This window comes from Neoarius graeffei, chromosome 1, assembly GCF_027579695.1.
Source record: "Neoarius graeffei isolate fNeoGra1 chromosome 1, fNeoGra1.pri, whole genome shotgun sequence".
Taxonomy (NCBI): domain Eukaryota; kingdom Metazoa; phylum Chordata; class Actinopteri; order Siluriformes; family Ariidae; genus Neoarius; species Neoarius graeffei.
The window spans coordinates 93804575-93828043 of NC_083569.1; the positions used below are offsets into that span (position 1 = coordinate 93804575).

A 23469-nucleotide genomic window follows, 5' to 3' on the forward strand; every position below is an offset into this window, starting at 1 on the left:
AACTTAACAAAAATGCTGTCAAACATGCTAGTGTGCTAAATGTTAACAAAAACACTGTCAAACATTAGTGTTGGCACGCTAACTGTTAAAGTGCCATCAAACACTTGCGTTAGTGTGCTAACCGTTAACAAAAACACTTCCAAAAAAAAGGATTAGCGCATTAACAAAAACCCTGTCAAGCTCCAGCATTAGCGTGCTAACTGGTAACAAAACATTTATTCATTTCATTTATTTATGTCAAGAAGAGAATGTGCCTGCAGTGTTTGTTTGTAAATAAAAGCTGAAGTTGATGGTGTTTGTGTGTGATGAAGTGTGAAGGAGAAACACAGTGGTGGTTGGTTTTATCTACACAGACATCAGCAGCTGAACTTCATCCATTTTATTGATCAGATTCAATTCTGCAGTAAATCTCAGTGTGAACTGTAAATCAGCTTTATTCAGATTTGATTCGGAACGACAAACTTCCACAATCATAATGTGTAAAAAACAGACTGTAGGATTCAAATTATTTATTGATGAGAAAACAAACCCCAGGCATTAAAATAAACTGTACAGCACTTTAAAAGGGGAAATGTCTTTCTAACATTCACCAGAAAAAGTAAAATATTTCTTTTGATTCTCACCATTTAATAGATGATTAAATCTGTGAGGTGAAAATTCATTCAGGTTTAAATACAGGAGAGATGATCAGTGGGGCTGCATTTTTGCCTTCATCGTTGAACCAAGTATCAAAATATGGATAAAGTTTCTCAGTGAAATGCTGATCAGTGAAAGAGTAGATATGAGATCTGGACTTCACATCATAAAAGGAGACCAGACCCTCATCATAATCCACAAACACCCCCACCGTCTCCAGCTTCTCTCTCAGTGGGAGGGGAACATCGGGATCAGCATTAGCCCAGTACTGATTCTCCTTCCTGAGTCCCACAGTCCAGACTCCATACTGAGGTTTCTGTGTAATCCACTCCTTCCTGTTAATGTTCTCACTCACAACTCCTAATGTCCACAATGTTTTCCCTCTGACCTGCACCTCATAATAAAATCTCCCTGAGGAGAAACTCTGCTTTCCCACAACACTATGATGGTATTTAAACCTCTGTGGTGTATCAGTGAGTTTCTGCCGCTCGCCTCCACATCTCGCTTGTTTTCCATCAGCAGACAGGATGAGTTCAGGATGAGCTGTATCAGGATCCAGAGTCACATCCACTGAGAGAAACACACAGTGTGTGATGTGAGTTTGAAGGTAAAAAAGATTAAATCATCATCCAGTGGATCAGATTTATTCAGATTTATGAGAGGATTTGTAGAAAATAATTCAACATTTTTAAATGATCTCTTGTAAAAAGAGAAAACTTGTCCACACTGTTCCAAATGTCTGTCGTTTTCACAGCATTTTTACTGAATAATGAACAAATGCTGACTGTCGAACCTGTAGACAGCATGTTGCTGTAGACCTGAAAAGCATCATGGTCTAAACTCTCTGCTGGGTGAATTCCACACTCAATAGATTTTTCCTGTGAAATACAACACCGTCATTTTGAGAGGGATTTTTTTAGCAGGACCTTTTTCACCTGCTTTTCTCCAGACAGTTTTGTTGTCAGAGTTTACTGATAAGATTCCACAATTTCTTCAGCCTTTGACTTCAGTAAGGTCACTGAGCTCATTATTTTACGATTGTACGGTAATTGATCAGTTTTCAGGTTCCCTGTGTGTGCAAGTTTAAAAGCGCACTGGGAGAGAGAAGGAGAGAGACACACCTTCATTAGCTCGTAGGTGAGTGTGTATAATATTCCTAAAATAAACAATTTACACACAGCATTGTGAGAGATTTTATTATCTGGAGGCATTTAGTTGATGTCATCAGTTTGGGGTTCAAGTAACATTACTGGATAAAAGTTAAAGTGGAATCGTGTGTGTGTGTGTCACTGAGCTCTGTATAAAAATCTGGAGGGCTCAGAGCCCATCCCGTGCTGTAGAAACGAGTGAAGCCACCTGGCCGCCATCTTACTGCTCACATCGCATGTATTTGGTTTGTGTGTTAAAGCGTCGTATCCGATCAAATTTGCCCCAAGAAAAGTAGCTCCTGACTTTTTCCTCTTTCATTCCCTCCTCTTATTTTCTCCACTTTACCCCCCATTCCTTACAGTTCTTTATCACACTCCGCTTCACTGTTATTGTTGTTTTTTCCCTTTTCCAGTTCAGTCTCTGATAATTTTTTTGAACGGTTCTGTTACTACTATAATTATTTTTATGGAGATTTCAGTTTCTCTTATACAGTGGATGTTTCTCTTTCGTATATTTCTTCTTCCTTTCTATCTATCTAGAGCAGCGGCCACAATTATCGGCAGTCCATAATTATCGACACCTTTTCAGATTTACCAATAAAAAACAATTTTACAAAGATGAGTTTCAGTTATAACAGTTATTATTGGTTAATTAATCAACCGGAAGACCTGCTTCACCCTTTGATCTTGTCGTCTGATGATGCAGCTCGTTACCTGAGATGGAATTTTTTTTAGCACAATCAGCAATTTGAGGAAAACCTGGGTGTTATCGCAGGTAAGCATGGTGGAAAGATCATGGACATGTTTTTACTGATCAAATTCACCAATATTTCATGATCTCCTTATCGAAACCTACTTTGTTTCTTACTCTTTCATTTGACAGTCGCCATTTTGTATCTAAATGCACGTTTGAGAGTCACGTGAGGAGTCGATAATAGTGATCACTTTCACCGGTGTCCACCATTATCGACACCCTGTGGAATTAAGGGACATTTACAACTGTTATGGATCGATCTTTGTGTAACATTGCTGAAGTGCTTTTATTTTTTTAAAGTGCTGTGATTTATAATAATTTTTTTCTGATTGATAACAGAATGGAATGTTTATAGAGTATTTGGAATTTGGAATCTGATTGTAATAAATAGAATTAGAGCAGAATTAGTGTGAATGGTTGTCTGTGTCTATGTGTTAGCCATGTGATGACCTGGCGACTTGTCCAGGGTGTACCCCTCCTTTTGCCCGTAGTCAGCTGGGATAGGCTCCAGCTTGCCTGCGACCCTGTAGAACAGGATAAAGCGGCTAGAGATAATGAGATGAGACATTTAAAATAGTTTTCACTGACCAAAGTGCTGTACATAAGGTAGCTAAGAAATCAGAAGTAAAATGGACAAACAAACACAAAAAGAAAAGATGCATTAATAGCTGCAACAAAAATACACATTACAAACACAGAGATTGACAGATAGACAAAGAGGCCAGAATTACACAAACAACAAATAACAACAACATTGAATAACACCCACTACAAAAATAACTCGGGAATGGGCAGCTAAGAGGATGCAAAAGCCAGTGAGTAGAGGTGAGTTTTGAGCCTGGATTTAAAAGAGGAGATAGAGGGGGCAAGTCTAATGTCTGGGGGCAAACAGTTCCACAGACTTGGAGCCGCTACTGCAAATGCCCTATCACCTTTTTGTTTGAAGTGAGCCCGGGGCACATGGAGGAGACCTTTATCAGCAGATCTGAGGGACCTAGGTGCAGGGGGTGGTTTTAGAAGATCTGAGATGTAAATAGGGGCTTGACCATGCAGCGCCTTGTAGACTATTAGTAGGACTTTAAATTGGATCCTAAAACTAATGGGGAGCCAGTGTAAAGAAGCCAGGACAGGGGTAATGTGCTCTCTCTTCTTGGTACTTGTCAGCAGTCTAGCAGCTGCATTTTGCACCAACTGTAAATGTATTAATTGAGACTGGGGGAGACCAAGATAGAGGGAATTGCAGTAATCTAGCCGGGATGTAATAAAGGCATGGATGACTTTTTCTAGGTCTTCAAAGGATCAACTGTGACTGAACGATGTTTTTCCCCTTTTGTGGAAAACACATGAACCACAAAATGAAACTCTGTCCATTCCAGCAGAATAACCATGTCCATCATATAAACAGTTCCTGGAGTACAGAAGCTCAAAGACAGAAGAACGACAGTCCTGTAACTGTGGGCCAAAAGGAAGATATCGACCAAAACAAGGAAGGAAACATGTCCAGGTAAGTTGTATTGGCCGTTCTATATATAGCATTGCAAAACTGTATGTATATCATATTTTATCTGTGTATATGATATATGAAATTAATTTTATCTTTCTATTATTTTCCTAGATAAACATAAAATTGATGGTGCCACATGGAACTGATTTAAAAGCTCTAAGAGGGAAAACACTCCCGTTATTTACAGACCCGGAGGTAGCAGCACCTGATCTACTGAAACAAGCTGTCCAGAAAATGTGAACTTTCAACAAGGACATGCGTGATAGACTGTATATTCTTTTCTCTAGACTGCTCAGTGGTGATCCATGTGCCTGGGTCAGAAAGGCCATTCAAACTGGCAGAATATAAAAATGAAACAGGAAAAGCATATTCCAGGATTACTTTTTTCATTTGCATAGAAAGACACTTTAAAGGAGGTTTGTGGAGCTCATGATTCAATATTTTTTACATAATTACATACTCTACTGTAGGATACATAATAATCTGTTGGATTTTTTTGTTTTTACAACAGTGGATGATACGTCAGACTCTGATTCTGAGATTGTCATCACATCAAGGAGCACAGGTAAATTCAATCAAGCTGACATTGTGGTACATACATTTATTATGTATTTAATTTTTTTAAAACAAGTATGTATGTATTCATTCATTTATAGAGATCTTGCAGTCACGTGACCGGAAAGTACACAACCGCCATCGTGTCGGTCAAAAACACAGCTGAATACTGCTGCACTTGTGTACAGAATGGATCAATTTCAACCGACGGACTACACGGCTCATTTTTCTAATGAACAGATAACTAGATATATGTATAAAATAAATGATCTACAGATTTGTGACCCTTATGGCTTTCCGGACGGAGTTTTCACGACCAGATTTTGAACTGCCAGCGGAATACCCGGACGTGTATGATTACCTCATCAACTTTCCCTCGCTGTTCAGTGGTGAAGCACTGCGTGCTTATAAATCTCTGGACAGTTATCTTTACAGAAATTCAGGATTTGTCAGCGACTCAGATGTGGCATCTTGTAAACAAGAAAATGATCCTCAGTGGATGGGTAAGTCACTTAAGTATTGAATATAGCACTGACCAGCCGATTATAGAATAGAATAAGGTAATTCCAAATCGTCCGTCTTGTTTACATGGATCTGGCGTTGGAGAGGTAGAGGCTTGGCAGTGGAGATTTGAGTGGCTGTTTTCTGAGCTTAGTCAACAGGCCGGCTCTGCCTGTAGCCTCGCTTTTGCTTCGGCTCCCGGCGCCGCCTCCTTCGCTTTGCTTCCGATAACAATCCACAGAGGGGTGCTGGTCTCGCAATCTGGTCTTGTCCGGAATGTTTTTTTTTTTTTCTCGTCCGGAATGTTGTGCATGCGATGGAAATCGCTACAAACCGTCATTTTCTGCTGGAAACCAATGTCCGGTAAGTCCATACGGTTGTAGTGGATATTGAAGTCCGGTACAGACGAACAACACGCAAAAATACACACAAAAAACAAAAAACATGCACAGGTAGGGAGAGCTTGTAGCCACAGCCGTTGTAGTAGAATTGTATATAGTAGGGTTTTCCAGAAGAAAAGGTAGAAGTAAAAGCAGAAGTAGAACCAGAAGTAGAAGTAGAAGGCGGAATATGGCGTTTGACCGACACGATGGCGTCTGTCACAATCTGGATCGGCTGTGACGTCACATGCAAGATCTCTATTGGATCTACATTTTAAGTGTAAAACCTAAGTCCTGGTCTATATTTTAGAACAAGGCTTGTTTTGATTTTGCAGTTACTATCAGAAACACGGACAACCTTTAACCATCGATATATGTAGGAGCCATGAAGGTATTTATTATGATGAAATGTATTATATATAATTTTGTGGTTTATATTATGGGTTATTTAGTTTATTATGTTTTGTTATTTTTTTGTTGTCGTTTATTTTGATATCACAGTAATTGGGTGACGAGCATAGCCTATGGGCGGTAACATTTAGCTAATATAGTCACAGGTGCAATGGCACGGGCAGAAGTAATTAAGACGAGAGGGTGAGCTACTGGGAGGCCGTATTTTTTGTTGACCGCTGTTATTTTCTTTATACTTTGAGCACTTTATGTTAACTTGTCATACTTTTTCAATAAAACCCGGTAAACGGATTCCTGGATCTCAGCGGATATTTTGTTTAGTAGCCTACAGCGCGTCAGACAATCAGCTAACACCCGTCCCTCAGCCTCTCAGCGACTGCTTCGGATACTAGTCGCTACATTTTTGTCAACAACAAAAAAAAACGGCATTAGGAAAGCAACTTGAGGCGTATCAAGGATCAAATGGGAGAAAGGATCATCAGAGATAACAAAAGAAGGAAGGCACTGACTCTCAATCATTACAGCCACGAGCCGAAGCACTCAAAGCCAGGTAGGGCTGGTTATGCCCATTAAGCTGTGTGCTAATTGGAAGGAATGTGGCTCGCATAGCCTATGCTGTTGTCTGTCCATAGGGGACATTGTTCGATTGAACACCGGTTGGAAGAGTTGGTCATACCAATCGCTGGCATTGATTGTGTGGATCCAGTGCTGTAGCCTAATATTTCTGTACTGTCAGGAGGATAAATCTCTGCTTTGTCTCTTTGAAATCGCCGCTGCTCTGCCAATGTGCGTGATGTTTTGGATCTGTGGAAGTGTTTGGATGCGTAACTGTAACCTCCATGCTACCGGTATGTTGAATCTCTGCTTTGTCTCTTTGAAATTGCCGCTGCTCTGTTAATGTGTGTGACGTTTTTGGATCTGTTGAAGTGTCTGGATGCATAAGAGTATTGAAAAGGAACTAGGAAAAAAAATAGTCAAAAGAGTGTTATTTCAAGTTTTGAAATGGAGAGTGGGAAAAGGCAATCTAAGCCCACTGCAAAGGCTTTGTATAACTAAACTGAAAAGCTTCAAAATGAAAGGAAAATGAGTGTGAATAAAATTAAAGGGTTCATACCACAAATGAAATCATTCATGCAAAAAAGAATGTTTTACAGGCACGATCTCTTTTAGAGAGTTTAACTGAACAGCGTGGAAATGCCACCATGTCACATGATACGCTAATTCCTTTACTCCCTGAGGAGGAGCAGAGGAAACATAATGAATGGTTTTCTAACATTATGGACTACAGCAACACATTTCAAAGGAGCGTTGAGCAGTGGTTGAATGAACCAGAGGAGCAGCTTGTGTCACATGATCAAACTGATTCTGGTGAAATTAATGAACAGGTATGTACTAGGTCCTAAACGAAGTCTAGTACTGGTTGCTAACACGGAGGATTTAGTTTAGACGTGCGCCCAGTGCACGCGAACATAGAAAAACGGAGAGTTCAGTATAGTTATAATTACCTCTAAGGTTTATTTTCCTTCACATATCATATAGCGGCAATAACGTTAACTCATAATACATGTAACTAAAAACAACAAACCGAATTGCTATCAAACCACAAAGGCACATAGGCACAGTCGAAAAACTGTTTGCTTCCTAACTCCGCAACACCTGTGTCTGGGTTTCCCTAGACTAAATGGCCTAATTGGGCTGACCTGAGGTCAGTTGAGCTACACAGCAATTACAGCCCCCTAGTGACATGGAGTACAATTACATAAAGCAAAATGAATATGGCTCATACACTCCAGCCCCTAATTGCATCTGTCAGAGCAATTACACCAAATTCAAATGAGCCATAAATAAAGAGAAAAAATAAAAATATATAGCCCATTTTCAAATGGGAATCAATTACTCTTTAGCTTCATTAAGCAAGCATATTTTGGTTATGGGTCGTTCAATGATGTTTGTTTTGGTTTTTAAATGAACCACACGTACCAGACCTCTCTTATCAGGGAAGGTTTCCAGGATTCTTCCTAGCATCCATGACCCATGTGGTGCTGTGGCGTCAGCAACCATGACCAGGTCTCCAGGAATAAAACTCCTCTTCTCTCGGTTCCATTTTTGATGCTCCTGTAAAAGCGGTAAGTACTCGTGGATCCACCTCTTCCAAAAGAGATCGGAGATGTACTGGGTTTGTTTCCACCTTCTCCTTGTGTAAACATCTCTTTTGTCAAACAGTCCTGGTGGGAGAACTGGTTTTCCTTTGAGGAGTAGCAGATGGTTTGGCATCAACGCCTCAAGGTCGTTGGGGTCCTCTGACAGCCTTGTGATGGGGCGATCGCTGAGCATAGCTTCAGCCTCACAGAGCACTGTATGGAACCCTTCATCATCCAAGGTTTGTTGATGGAGCACAAAATCTTCCTGATCATCCGTATAATGTGCTCCCAAGCACCACTGTGATGTGATGCAGCTGGAGGGTTAAAGCACCACTTGATTCCCTTCTTGGACAAGGCTCTTTCAATGCGGTCATGATTCAAAGAGGCTAAGGCTTCTCACAACTCTTTCTGCACCCACAAAGTTGGTGCCATTGTCGGATCTCAAGTGCGAGACTTGTCCTCTTCGACAGATGAACCTACACAGTGCGTTGATGCACGAGTCTGTGTCAAGAGAATAGGCCACTTCCAGATGCACGGCCCTGCTTGTCATGCAAGTGAACACTACTCCATATCTTTTCATGATGCTCTTTTCACATCAACTGGCCCAAAGTAATCTACGCCAACGTTGGTGAACGGCGGTAGATCAGAAACCACTCTCTCTTCTGGCAGGTCTGCCATTTTTTGTTCACCGGTCTTTCCACCATGGAGCTTACAGATGAGGCATCTTGATATGATCTTCCTCACTGCAGTAGGTCCACTTGTGATCCAATATTTTCTCCTTGTAGTGGAAAGAACGTGATTTCTACCTCCATGTCCAAGCTGTAGGTGGAGGTGACGGAGGATAAGGTCAGAGATGTGCTGGTCTTTTGACAAGATGAGGGGATGTTTAATGTCCTCAGGGATTGCTGCCTTATTCAGCCGTCCCCCAACTCGTAGAAGTCCTCCTTCTAGAACCGGATCCAGTTTGAAGATGCTGCTACTTCTCGGCACTTGTGGCTTACCAGAGGTTAGTGCAGCAAATTCAGTGGGGAATCTCTCTTGCTGACAAAAAGCAATTATGGAGGTCTCAGCTGCCAAGAGATCTTCCAGCGTCACCTTCTGATTCCCAAGCGATATTGAGAAAGCTTGCATCTCCTTTTGCATGTCCAACTTTGGTGCTCCATTAGCACTGGTGTTTGCAAGCTCCAACTCTTTTTTTTTTTTTTTCTTACTCAATTTGAGCAGAGTTCCTTTCAGCTTAAGGAGCCACGCAACTGCAACCTTCAATCTTTGCCAAGCAGAGAAATGGGTAATCAGTTGTGATGTGGCGTTGGTGTCCACAAGTATTGCATTGACTGTCAGATTTCTTTTTACTTCTGGGTCGTTGGCAGTGACACTTGTATCCACAGGAAATGTTGGTCACGTTTCTTCAGGTTCCTGTAGGAATTCCGGGCCTTCTATCCATCTTTGCTTCACAAGATCTTCTGCCTTCAATCCACATGAAGCATCATCATCAGGGTTCAGAGATGTGGGAATGTATCTCCACTGCTCAACTTCCGAGTTGTCCCTGATGGTGGTTACCCTGTTTGCGACAGGTTTGAAATCTTCAGTCCTCATTCTTTATCTACTTAAGAACTGATGTGCTGTCAGTCCAAAAGCAGGTCTTTTTCAGTGGAAGCTGGAGCTCTGATTGAAGCATCTTGTCTACTCGTACCGCAACAACAGCAGCGGTGAGCTCCAAACGGGGAATGGTGACAGGCTTCAGGGGAGCCACTCTGGCTTTGCCAAATAGGAAGGCAACATGAACTTTCTCATCCATGTTCTGCATCCTCAGGTAAGTAGTCGTACCATATCCATTCTCACTTGCGTCGGCGAAGTGGTGCAATTGGGCACTGACAGTCCTCCAAATCCTTCAGGCTTCACACATCTGGGGATCTTGAAATATGCCACCTTCTCAAGATCTGTCAGCCATTTGTTCCACTTTTGCTGGAAAGTTGGAGGTATTGGATCGTTCCAATCACACTTCGTCCTACATAACTCCCGCAACAGCAGCTTGGCGGGGAGTACGAGGGGTGCCAAGAATCCCAATGGATCGTAGACAGAACTGATGATGGATAGCATGCCTCGCTTGGTTGGCGGCTTCTCCTTGGCTTTCAGCTTGAATTTGAAAGTGTCCGTCTCGATGCACCACTGCAAACCCAAAGCTCTGTCCAATGGCAGCTTATCCCTGTCCAGATCAAGCTCATGCAGGTTCTTAGACTTGAGATCCTCTGGGAGGCTTTGAAGCATTTCTTGACTGTTACTGATCCATTGAGTGAGGGTGAAACCTCCTTTGCTGCAAATAGTTATAAGGTTCTTAACCATGGTAACTGCATCCTCTTCAGAGGGCAGACTCTTCAGGAGGTCATCTATATAGAAGTTTCGGTTGACCGTTTCGATCACTTCTGTTGGAAAGTTGGCCTGGTTGTCTTCAGCAGTCTTTCTAAGAGCAAAGCAGGTGACACTGGGTGATGAAACCGCTCCAAATAAATGGACAGTCATGCGATGCTCTACAAGATCTTGCTCCAGGTTACCTTGAGGCCACCATAAGAATCTCAAGTAGTCCTGGTGTTCCTCTGCCACCTTGACCTGGTGGAACATAGCCTTTATGTCTGCCATTATGGCCACTTGTTTTTGTCTGAACCTCAAAAGAACTCCAACTAACGAGCTGGTGAGGTTCGGTCCTTGCAAGAGCTGACGGTTGAGCGAGACCCCTTTGTACTCTGCTCCACAGTCAAACACCACTCGTAGCTTTCCCTTCCGTGGATGGTACACACCATGGTGCAGGATATACCACACCTTCCTGTTGGTGTTTCAAGCTGATGTTGCGGCACTTTTTCGGCGTAGCCATTGCTAATGACATCAGCAAGAAAGTTCTTGTACTCCACATAAAAGCTTATGTCTTTCTGAAATCTCCTTTTGAGACCACAAACACGTTGCATGGCAACACAGAGGTTATTCGGCATTGAAACATCTTTCCCTTTGAAAGGCAGTTGAAACGTGTAGTGTCCATTCTGAAGCTGAGCAGAGCTTTCCATTATCTCCACAAACTTCTTTTCTTCCCTTGGCATTTCTTCCTGTTCTGCAGAAGCTTGCTCATTGAAGTCGTAGTTGTACTGGCTGGTTAACAGTTCAAGTCTGTCAATGGCGATTCTGTTGGCATGAACTGAAGGGTGGTCATTTCCACAGTCGCTACTTCCCCGTAACGGGCCATTTATTATCCACCCCAGTAGGGTTCTGATAGCATAGGGTCCATCTTCACCTTCACGACTGTTAATCACCTCCCAAGGCTCCATCAGCTTGGAGGCGTTTGTGCCAATTAACAGGTTAACATCAGCATTTATTTGGGGAAGCTTTACATCCTCTAAATAAGGCCATTTTCTCAGCTCCCTTTTGCTGATTATGTTGGCTGGAGAAACGGGCATCTCTTTCTGGGTACACACTTTAGGCAGTGGATAGAAGCACTCACCAGAAAATCCTGAGATCTCCAGACTGTCAACAATAGAGCTTTCTACTGTGTTATTATGGCCCAAGGTGCGGATATGAATCTTGAATTTACATCCTTCCATGTTCAACTTGTCAATGAGCTTCCTGGTGCAGAAAGTTCCTGTACTCCCTGGGTCCAGAAAGGCATAGGTTTCAATAACCTTGTTTCCCTTTGAGCACTTCACCTTAACAGGCAAAATGGGAAAAATTCCATTGCAGTGGTCAGCCCCTGTAAGACCACAAGCGGAGGATGTTGTACAGCTGTCAGAAGTCTTTGAATGCTCAGTGTTCTTCTGATCCTTCTGAGTAACCCTTTCCTTCTCTCCAATATGCAAAACAGTGGGATGCGTTCGGTTGCACTTTTTGCAAGTGATGCGCCTGTCGCAATTCTTGCTCAAGTGTCCTGTGCACAAGCAACTGAAACACGGACCTTTCTCCTTTAGATAGTCCAGTTTCTCCCTGTGTCTTTCTTCCCAGTTTAAAACATTGTTCCAAGACATGACCACCAGCATCACAATACAGGCAGGAAATAGAATCAGTCTTGGTAAAGGACATCACTTTGTTCTGAGCCTTTTCTTTCTTGTCACAATCTGGTTTGCTTTATCCATCCTCATTCTTGTGAGCGCCTGCATTGCATCCATCCTCAATGACCACCTGTGTTGCAAAGCTGTTTCTTCTCAGCTGTGGTTTCACCTGTGACAGTTTCACCTGTAACTTGCTTGCTTTTATAGCTCCTTTGATAACAGGTGAAGTGTCCTGTATGTCACCAAAGACTGGATTTGAAGTGATTCTGACCTGGTGCTCAATGAACTTCACAATGTCTGAGAATCGTGCTCTTCGACCAATTTTTTTTTTTGAGTATTTCACGTCTTTGTTCTCCACTTGTCTCGGAGTTTATACGGAAGCTTCTGACTCAATCTTTGTTTGCTGGCATGTTAAGTTCCTCCAAGTACCAAAGATCATCCATAGTGTTGGAACACTCAAGGAGGAAAAGTCCATAAGCTTTGAGCGCTTTGGTGTCCTCAGCTTTGATACTTGGCCATCCTGTGACCACCTCCATGTAGGCCGCTGTTATCTTAAACTCATTTCCAAAGTGCTCCTTGAGCAACTTTTTGGCAACAGCAAGTCCTTTATCTGCAGTCATATGAAGGCAGCTGCGTACAATATCCCTTGGCTGCCCCCAGTGTACTGCTCAAGATAGTACAAACAGTCTCCTTTACAGCTGGTCTTTGCTTCCAAACAGTGCTCAAATGCCTTCATGAATGTGTTGAACTACAGAGGATCTCCATCATACGTTGGAATTTCTCGGTGCGGCAGCAGTTGTGACGTTTGCATTTGAACAAGGAGAGCTGTTATGTCGTTCTGTTGTTGCAGCAGAGTATAGAGACCTGCTGTCTGATTTTGGTCTTGCAGGGGTTGAAACGCTTGTTGGCCTAGAGTGGGTTTAAAGGGTTGAAAGCTTTGACTGAAGGTTGTCTTTGATTGTAACAGAGAGGGTTGAGAGCCTTGACTCACAGTTGGCTTTGGTTGTGCTGCAAAATGAGTGGGTAAGGATGTTGTAATGGCAACTTGTTTTTTCACTAAATTTGGCATAACAGTTGGTATTACCAATGTCGAGGCATTGCTTTGCTGTGGTAGAGGTGCATGCTGCTGTGAGGGTGTAGCCACAAATATTGAGGCCTGTGGATTGAGAGAGGTGAGTGAGAGCTTAGGTCTAGCCCCTTTCCTGAAGTAAGAAGCCATTTCATCAAATTGCCTTGAATGGACACTGCTACCAACCTGTAGCACTGCTAGCTTAGCAAAAGTGGCAGCTATTTCAGTGTCCAGCTCAAGCTGCTCCCTTTTTCTCCTCAAGATGAGCTCCTGCTCCTCCAGTGCATGCTTATCCTTTAAAGCAGCAGCTCGAGCCAAGAGCGCGGCCTGTTCCGCCTCTGCATTGCATCTGGCTGAAGAAGTGGAGAATTTGCTACTTGAAGATCCGCAACTTGAGCCATAGTGCCTTGACTGCACATTTGAAATGCTGTCTTGAGGTTGAATCTGATCATCTTCTCCCTTATCCTTTCCAACAGCAGCTCCATTTCCATTGCTGGCATCAACCTCCTTTCCATCTCCAGCATTGACATCAACAGTTTGAGAATCATCCCGTTCAAGTTCCTTTAAAGTGTTGTCAACAACCATGTGTGTGTGTTTCTGTTGGTCCAATTTCATTTTCACTTTGGACAGTTTGAGACTGCTCAGTTTGAGTTTCAGTTTGACGCGGTAAATCATCATCAAAATCACCACCCACTTTGGTAGCTGGACAAGCTTTAGTGTCAGACAACCATTGATTTGTACCCACAATAAACTCATTGATCTTCAACATTTTAGCTTGGTACCATATTTCATGTTTGTTTACTTCATCAGCAGGCAATAAACCCAATAAAGATTTATGCACCTGCTGTATTTTGTCGCACAACTCATTGAATGTTTTAAATTGATGTTCAACCACATTTACATGCTCTTTATCACCCATCAATTTAGCAATAGATTCTTTTACTTTTGACAGTTTACCAAAATTAGACTTTCTTTTTCTAAAATGCTTATTTTTTCCAACAAAACTTTGGGTGTTAATTTAACCACACGTTTTTCAGTTACAGATTTTACTCCTGCACCCACAACAAGTTCAGTCTCATGGCCAAGTTGGCCTTTTTCCTCTTCGGCCATAATGACCACGCAGAGTGAATTGGCTTCTTAATCAATATGCCTGCAAAATAGTTAGTTGTGCAACAACTTATCTAGACACGCAGAGTTATTTTTAGACGGTTGCGAGTCTGCTACCAATGCATTGGGTTTACGTGAATGTGTGTGCACACAAATTACCATGGCCATTCATAATATTAACACTGATCAACACGTACCCCAATCGAGTGTTGGCCGGCTTTGATGAATGATGTCCCGGTGTGATGATGCTGGTATTCCGCTGGCCCTGTAGCTCGCTCTGGTACAGCTCCAACTAGACTGCATTTCCGCAGAGAAAATGCAAAGTGTGCTTGCTGAGCTGTAGCGGAACAGCTATCATGCTAACAGCTATCATGCTAACAGCTAGCTAGAATGCTAACGGGTGCATCGATCCAAAAGCTGTATACAAGCACACTACACCAGTGGATATGTGGTGAAGTGTTACTGAGCAAAACTCCATTCATATGAAAGGGGCCAAAAATCAATGGAAGCCTATGGACGGAAAAAAGGATGTGTGAAACCCAAGAAAAAGACGAGTGCAGGTCTCAGATGAGGGGATGGATATGTGTGGGGACTTGCCCTGAGGCATCATATGAAGTCTCTTGAAGTTTGGTCACTCAGTTAAAAAAATTTGACGGAGAGTGAAAGCTTTTTTCCCGAAACGCCATTAATGTTCAATGGGGCCAGAAATGAATGGAAGTGAATGGATGAAAAAGTGGGGGATGAAAAGAAAGGAGAAAATGAGTGCGGGTCAGAACCGAATGCATATACATGTCTGGGGAGCTCGATTCGTGAGCCCTATTCATTCTCTATGGGAAAAAAAAGACAGAAAAACGACAAGAATGAGAGAACGGGTGTGTCGATCCAAAAGCTGAGAACAAGCACGCCATTCCAGATTGGGCCCCTACATTTCAGCGTTGGAACAGTGTCTCTATCTCGAAAGCCCTAGAAGGAGGAGTGGATCCAAAAAACAGGTGAAAACGAATAATAATAATAATAATAATAATAATAAAAACTTAAGAAGAACAATAGTGTGCTTTTTCAAGCACACTAATTAGCAAACGGCAATTCCAAACATTTGGCCACCTCACATCCGTGATTTCCAAACGAACACGTAAATCCGCAATGTAACAGGTCCGCGTCCTCTTGATGAACAGTAATCCAAATTGAAACAGTTTTTCGACCTAAATAGTACTGACTAAGTCCTAAGCGAAGTCTAGTACTGTTTGCTAATACGGAGGATTTAGTTTAGACGTGCGCCCAGTGCACGCGAACATAGAAAAACAGAGAGTTCAGTATAGTTACAATTATCTCGAAGGTTTATTTTCCTTCACATATCATACAGCGGCAATAATGTTAACTCATAATACATGTAACTAAAAACAACTGAAGAAACTCAGCTACAGGCTGCTTCCATAATTAATACAGATGATCTGCAAGACAATGTAAAACCAGATGACAGTGTGTCAGATGTGGGAAGCAGAGTGTCTAAATCACAAAACTCTGCTACAGGAAGAGGGTCTGTTGCTTCCAGTATTTCTTCTGCACATCTCAGAGCAGAGGCTGACTTGGCAGCTTTAAGGATGAGACAAAAAATTATTAAAAGACAAACATGAACTGGAAGAGGAGGAGGAACGGCTACATAAAAAGAAGGAGCAACTTAAATTGGATGAGAAAATTGCAGCAAACATGGCTAAATTGGATGTGCTCAAGTCTCAGAGCATCTTAAGTGGGAAAACCTCTGTATCAAAGCGCTCAGATGGAATGAACTCCTACCTGGCAAAAGGACAAGGGAAAACAGACCCTCAGTGCTAAAGCAAAGTCATTTGTACCACAAAGGTCACAACGTGAAATCAACCATATTCATCTGGATGCAGGTACAAGACCTAAGGAGAAAAATCCATCTGTTAATTAATTTATAACCTATGTCACTTACTTCCTATGAACCAAACTGATATGCAGTGAATCACAGTCCTCAAGAAGGGATGCAAATGCAAGATGGAAATGCCTTGAATGCAAATATTGGTCCAAATGAAGATCAAAGCAATATGTTTGGCATTATGAGCAAACAAAATGAAATAACATCACTGTTGGTACAGCAGCAATGCCTTTCATCCTTGCCTAAGAGGGAGATACCAATTTTTGACGGTGATCCATTACAATTTCATGCGTTTGTGAAGGCCTTCGAGAATGGTGTGGAGAGGAACACTGCAAATCACAGTGACAGACTGTATTTCTTGGAACAGCACACAAGGGATCACCCCAAAGAACTGATCCGAAGCTGCCAGCATATGGAGCCTGAAAGAGGATATGCTAAGGCAAAAGCGTTATTAAAGGAGCAGTTTGGAAATGAGGAGAGGATTTCATACGCATATGTCACCCCTCACCGAATCCAGGGACACATGTCGGCCAAAACGAATCCGAGATAATTGCAAAAGAAGCATTTTTTTTTTTAAATTTGTGATTTTTGTTTTTTTCCATCATGTGCAAGTTGAGATCTTGAAGAATGCAATCAGTATTTCAGATAATAGATTTTGTTGGAAATGCATACATTTTTTGTTGCAAATTGTCTCATTTTTGTCAGGACTGTAGCCTGCTGGGTGGTGTGGGTAAATTACCATATGGGCCATTCACATGATGATTTAAGTCTTTTTTTTTTTTTGCGAATCAGCTGTATGATACGAGCTGAGCACATGGCTACTTAACCTGCATACAGGCGTGTGATTTCACTATGGAATGAGGAAGCTAGACAGAGCGCAGAGGAGCTGAAACACCGCGAAGCAAACAGACACACGGTTTTTACATCGGAGACAACCATTTCTAGCAAAAAAAACCCCGCAACCTCATTTTCCAGATTGAATGGAATACTTGAATGATCGGATGATACACGGACTGTTCTAGGACTACTTTCCATCGGAGGCATTGGTGTGTGCAAGGCGCCGTTTCTCTTTCTGATGGGGTAAGTTTATTAATCGAAGGCTGTGTGGTTATTTTTGCATGTAACGGAGTGTGTTGTGGTTTGGTTAAGCCTAGGTCACAACCGGACGTACGATTTTTTGGCCGTGCGATTTTTGGCGTTTCCCAAATCGCTGCAGTTTTTTTTTTGTTCATGGAGAAAGACGCGCATTGGCCGTAAGTTTGTCTTGCAACCTGAAAAAAACGTAAGCGCCCGTAGAGTTTGACATGACAAAGAACCTCTGCGGAAATCCTCTGCTCCTCCTACTCAAGCGAGTAGGACGCTTCTTTGCTTTGCTCCTGCTTTCTTAATCTTTATTTCTATACTTTACTTTCTCATTGAATTTCCACTATTTTTTTCTCATTTTATTTTTCATCTTTATAAGCTTTTAATTTAATTTTAATTTAATTTCCACTTTTTTTTTTTTTTTTAATGCCAGGGAGCAAAAAATCCTGCAGAAAATGCATGGAATTAGAACAGAGGATTTCTATTCTGGAATCAAAGATTAATGCTCTGCCAAAGACGGATGAATTAAAAGCGATATCTCAGGAAAGGAGTACAGAAACAGTGGCTGAGAATGCAGAGACTGCACTCCGACAGACTGAGGACATTGCAGATCAAGTGGAAGAATTCATAACTCAAGCTGTGCAAAATGTGAGTACTGAAAACTGGCAAATGATGGGTGCTAAGCCCAAAAACAAAAACAGAAGAGTAATTACTTCAACACCAGCTCGTTCTACAAATTACAATAGGATCTACAATCCTATGGAAAATCCACAGCCCATAAGGCTTCAGAACAAATTTGAATGCCTCAGGGATGTGGAAGAGGATTTGTCAAGCGGACAAACACATAGTAAAAAGAGATCACACCAAGATCGAAGAGCTGTGAGAAGAGGCAAAAAGCAGCTCGTAACACCACCTGATCCCACAACCCTTGTTCTTGGTGATTCCACTGTAAGACAATTAAAAGGTTATGAGATGATTATTTGTTGTCTTCCAAATGCATCCATCTCTGACACCAAAGACAGCATTTTGAAACTCATGTCCGAGCATAAAACTATTAAACGTATTGTTGTGCATGTGGGAGCAAATGATGTTTTCAGAGAACAGCTGTTTGTCCAAGATGATTTCAGAAAACTTTTTTTTTAGCTCTATAAGACTGGAATTCAATCTTTTATCAGTGGCCCACTCCCAGCAAGAGGAAGTCTTGCTTTTTCTCGACTCTTCAGTCTTAACACCTGGCTTGGAAAAACTTGTTCTTCATTTGGTATGAACTTCATAGACAATTTTAACCTTTTTTGGAATTGCAGAGAATTTTACAAGCCAAATAGCACTGAACTCAGCTGGATTGGAGCCAAAGTCTTAGCAGACCACTACAAACTTGCAATCTTTTCTCAGCCAGCACCGAGGAAAACAGTTGATAAGATGTCGCAGACTGACATAGTTACAAAGCCTAAACAATCATCTTTGCAAGTCATCATCAAGGACACACAAACATCTGACTTGCAGGCCTCCCAACATTCAAGGACAGACGACTCCACTTCTCCTCAGATGGATTTCCCAAATAGCATGAAAAAATTGCTCCCAATGGCTACACTCTCTTTTTCCAGCCCAAATCTGTCACGACAAGCAGTGTACCCAGTTCATCAAAATTGTGTTCATCCAGGACTTTCAGCTGACTACAAATCTTTTTCACCATCCAAAAGATACAGGTCATCTCCAATCCTTTCACCCTCAAACCAAATGGAACATTTAGAAAGTCTTGTTTGATGTACTCTGGGTCCCTGCAAATGGGTGTAGTGTTGAAAACAAGCTGGGACCCAATGTTGACACTATTCCTGTGTTGATAAGAAACAGAAAACATAGAGCACATTTAACCCTGGGGGTGAACCAATCTAATCTCCTTCCTGTTTTAAAACAGCATCAGAGTGCACAACCAGATATTACTTCTAGAATTTCTGTAAAGCTAGCTCTTCTGAACATTAGATCACTTTTAAACAAGTCATTTTTAATTACTGATCTTATTTGCAAACACAATCTTGATTTTTTGCTTCTAACTGAAACCTGGCTGGATCAAGCAAATAGTGCTACCACCCTTATTGAAGCAGCTCCCCCAAATTTTAATTTTTTGAATGTTACCCGACAAGGGAAAGGTGGAGGGATCGCAAATATATTCAAAGTCTCTTTTCAATGTAAACAATCCTCACTTGGTGATTTTATGTCCTTTGAACACTTATGTGCACTTGTTACATGCTCTCCTAACATATTATTATTAACTATTTATAGGCCTCTGAGACATTCAGCCAAAGTCTTTCTTGAAGAGTTTGGTGAACTGTTATCAGTCATTTGCTTAGAGTTTGATTGTCTTATTATATCTGGGGATTTTAACTTGCATGTAGGTAATACTGATAACATTTATGCCAGAGAACTACTTGCAATTATTGATAACTTTAACCTAGTACATGTACAGGGGCCGACCCACTCTCGTGGTCATACTCTTGACCTCGTCATCACAAAGGGTCTTACTGTTTCTAATACTGTTGTTGACCTGGCCTTATCTGATCATTTCTGTGTTTTCTTTGAAGTTTCTATGTCTCCTCACATTCAGAATAGCTCAACGACTATAGGTAGGAGAGTCATAAAAGACAACACATGTGCTCTTTTTGAGCAAGCTCTCTCACAGAACTCAACCAAAATGTCAGACTCTGTAGATGATTTACTGGAATTTTTTAATTTAAATATGACCCAAATTATGGATGATATTGCTCCATTCAAAATAAAAAAGAGTCAATGATAAGCAGAAAGCACCATGGAAGCAGTACCCGGCTGTTAAACTGCTAAAGAGAGAATGTAGAAAGACTGAAAGAAAATGGCGCAAATCTAAACTTCACATCCATTATCAAATCCATAAAGAGATGCTTTGTAATTATAATTATGAAATTCATAAAGCAAGACAGTCTTTCTTCTCCAACATCATCAGCAGGAATATGAACAATGCCTGTGTGCTATTTTCAACAGTAGAGAAGCTAACTAATCCCCCACCACAATTAGCACCTGAACTTCTCTCAGTTAATAAATGCAATGAGTTTGCATCCTTTTTCAAAGGTAAAATTGATAAAATACGACAGAATATTTCTCATAATATATCTCAGTTGCAAAAAATTGAAAAACTGCAATCACCAATGACAGAGATAGATAACTTCAACACAATGTCAGAATTTTGTTTAATTGATTATGAGACTCTTGAAAAAACTGTACAAAATCTCAGTTCCTCAACATCTGAACTGGACATTCTGCCCACCAACTTTTTTAAGTCTGTTCTTCATCTTATAATTACAGATGTGCTTCAAATTATAAATACATCCTTGGAGACTGGCGTTGTTCCTGTGTCCCTAAAAAAAGCTGTTGTAAAGCCCCTTCTTAAAAAAAAATAATCTGGATCCTTCAGTGTTAAATAACTACAGGCCAATATCAAATCTACCATTCATCGGGAAAATCCTGGAAAAAATTGTCTTCAATCAATTAACTGCCTTCTTGATATCAAACAGCCGTTTTGATAATTTTCAGTCAGGATTTCGTGCCAATCACAGCACTGAAACAGCGCTGATTAAAGTTATAAATGACATACGTCTTAATACTGATGCAGGCAAAACATCGGTCCTGGTATTACTGGACCTCAGTGCAGCTTTTGATACTGTTGATCACAACATACTGCTATATCGACTTGAACACTGGGTTGGATTGACTGGTAAAGTTATCAATTGGTTAAAATCATACTTAGAAGCTTCTTTGTTACCCTGGGAAATTGTTCCTCAACGTCAATGTCCTTGACCTGTGGTGTCCCCCAGGGGTCGATTCTTGGACCATTACTTTTCAACCTTTATATGCTCCCACTTGGGCAAATTATCAATAAAAATTCAATTTTTTATCACTGCTATGCAGATGATACCCAAATTTATTTTGCTCTATCATCTAATGATTATGCCCCCCTTGAATGTCTCTACCAGTGTATCGATCAAATCAATAGCTGGATGTCACAAAATTTTCTTCAGCTGAACACAGATAAAACAGAAGTAATTCTATTTGGAAAAAAAGATGAAAGACTCAGGATTACCACTATTCTTGACACAAAAGGGATTAAAACTAAAGAAATGGTTAAAAATCTTGGTGTTTTCATTGACAGCGAGCTAAACTTTGACAGTCACATGAAAGCAATCACTAAAACGGCATTTTATCACCTAAAAAACATTTCCAAACTAAGAGGACTTATGTCAAAAAATGATCTGGAAAAACTAATACATGCCTTCATCTCTAGTAGGGTTGATTACTGCAATGGCCTTTTCACAGGCCTGCCAAAAAAGACCATCAAACGACTTCAGCTGGTTCAAAATGCAGCGGCGAGGGTTCTCACACGAACAAAAAGAACAGAGCACATTACTCCAATTCTAAGGTCCCTTCACTGGCTTCCAGTAATTGACTTTAAAGTATTGCTGTTGGTATACAAATCTCTAAATGGTACAGGGCCCAATTACCTCTCTGATATGTTGCAGCGGCCTAACCCAATCAGATCTACCAGATCAAAACAGAAAAATTTACTATTAAAACCAGTTGTTAAAACAAAGTGTGGTGAAGCAGCTTTTACCTACTATGCAGTACAGCTATGGAACTAACTCCCAGAGGACATTAAAAATGCTCATGCTGTTGGCAGCTTCAAATCTAGGTTAAAGACCAAGCTGTTTTCAGATGCTTTCTGTTAAATAATTAATATTGTCTTCTTTACATCCTTTATAATTTTTACTTCTCTGCATGTTTTAAATTTACTTTAACTTTATCCTATTTTATTCTTTATTCTATTCTGCTGGTTTTTTTTTCCTTTCTCATCCTATTTGAACTACTACTTCATTTTATTATTTTATTTTTACTATTGTTTAATTCTTATTTTCTTTTAATTTCTTTTAATTCTTTTAATTAATTGTTTTAGAATAAAAATAAAATTATTTTATGTAATTTTATTTCTCTATTGTTTACTGTTTTTGTTTTTACTTCTGTAAAGCACATTGAACTGCCATTGTGTATGAAATGTGCTATATAAATAAACTTGCCTTGTGGCCGGTCTGCGGCTCGAAAATCAGCACATCACATGCGCGCTCTTGTGCGTTTCTTGTGTTTTTTGCATGTAGACCGGCTGTAGGAGCACATACGGCCGGTTGTGACCGAGGCTTTACATGAAACTAGCGTTGTGTTAGTTGTGTCATCATTGTGCTATCTTTCTTTCTTACGGTGTGAGTAATTTTTCAACCACAAAACGTTAAAGTATACTTTAGGACTTATTTTTGTACTTCATAATTGTTTTGGGCATACTTTGCATGGAAGGAAAATTGACGTGGTGATCTTTGTTTACATGAAAGTAGTATCGTGCTAGCTAGTAGGGGGTAGGGCTTTCCTTAATGTCATGCAGATGAGCACCATTATGTGCCCGCCCTACACCCAGAGTAGCTGAGATGGAAAACTTTGAGGGCGATTTTCTCCCTTTCCTGTTTTAAGAGGTATACACTTTCAAAAGGCCACACATTCTTCAAATATTGTCAGATCTCCACATGGAAGGCATCATTGGAAAGCTTAGAAACTGTACTTTCTGAATCTGTCAATAACTCAAAATGCCCCCGGGCAGACGTGTGTCCCTGGATTCTGTTTTCTGACACATATATGGAAAAAGCTCTTTCATGGCCGTCAATCAAGAATGAGGATGTAAAGGCTTTTCGAGATTACAGCCTTTTCCTCAGAGGTTGCTGTAACGTCATGGAAAAGGTGCAATATCTGCATGAACTGAACATCCCAGCTAACATGCTAACCATCATAAAGTTGCCCTACAAATTCCGAGACAAGTGGCGTTCTGCAGCCTGTGAACTACAGGAAAGGTGCAGCCAGAGAGCTACATTCATTGACCTCACAAGCTTCATTGAGAAACAAGTGTGGATTCTAACTGATCCAGTGTTTGGAAGCATACAGGACGCTCCATCACTGACGACAAATAAAGGAGTGAAACAAGCCTAATCCACAAACTCGTTCTGGAATTAGGGAAACCAGCTTTGCAACCACTGTAGCCCCTGTGATGAACAGAACTCAGCCTGGAACTAAAGGAAAGGAGCATTACGAGTCTGCAAGGAGGACATGCATGTGTTGTGGAGGAGGACATGCTTTGGATTCGTGTCCACAGTTGGGGAAGAAGGCACACAAAGAGAAGATAGGCTTCTTAAGAGA

The 23469-nt window shown here is 41.0% G+C and overlaps 1 protein-coding gene across 4 annotated transcripts in view; it reads right to left on the reverse strand.

Moving 5' to 3' along the window:
- Positions 1–364: 364 nt before the first annotated feature.
- LOC132870885 (butyrophilin subfamily 1 member A1-like) overlaps positions 365–23469 on the reverse strand; it is a 106227-nt gene continuing 83122 nt past the window's right edge. For all 4 annotated transcript variants that reach the window (XM_060904862.1, XM_060905123.1, XM_060904938.1 and 1 more), the window contains one exon: positions 365–1206. In XM_060904862.1, the coding sequence (XP_060760845.1) occupies positions 659–1206 (548 nt within the window). In that variant the 3' untranslated portion in view covers positions 365–658. The remainder of the gene's footprint in view (positions 1207–23469) is intronic.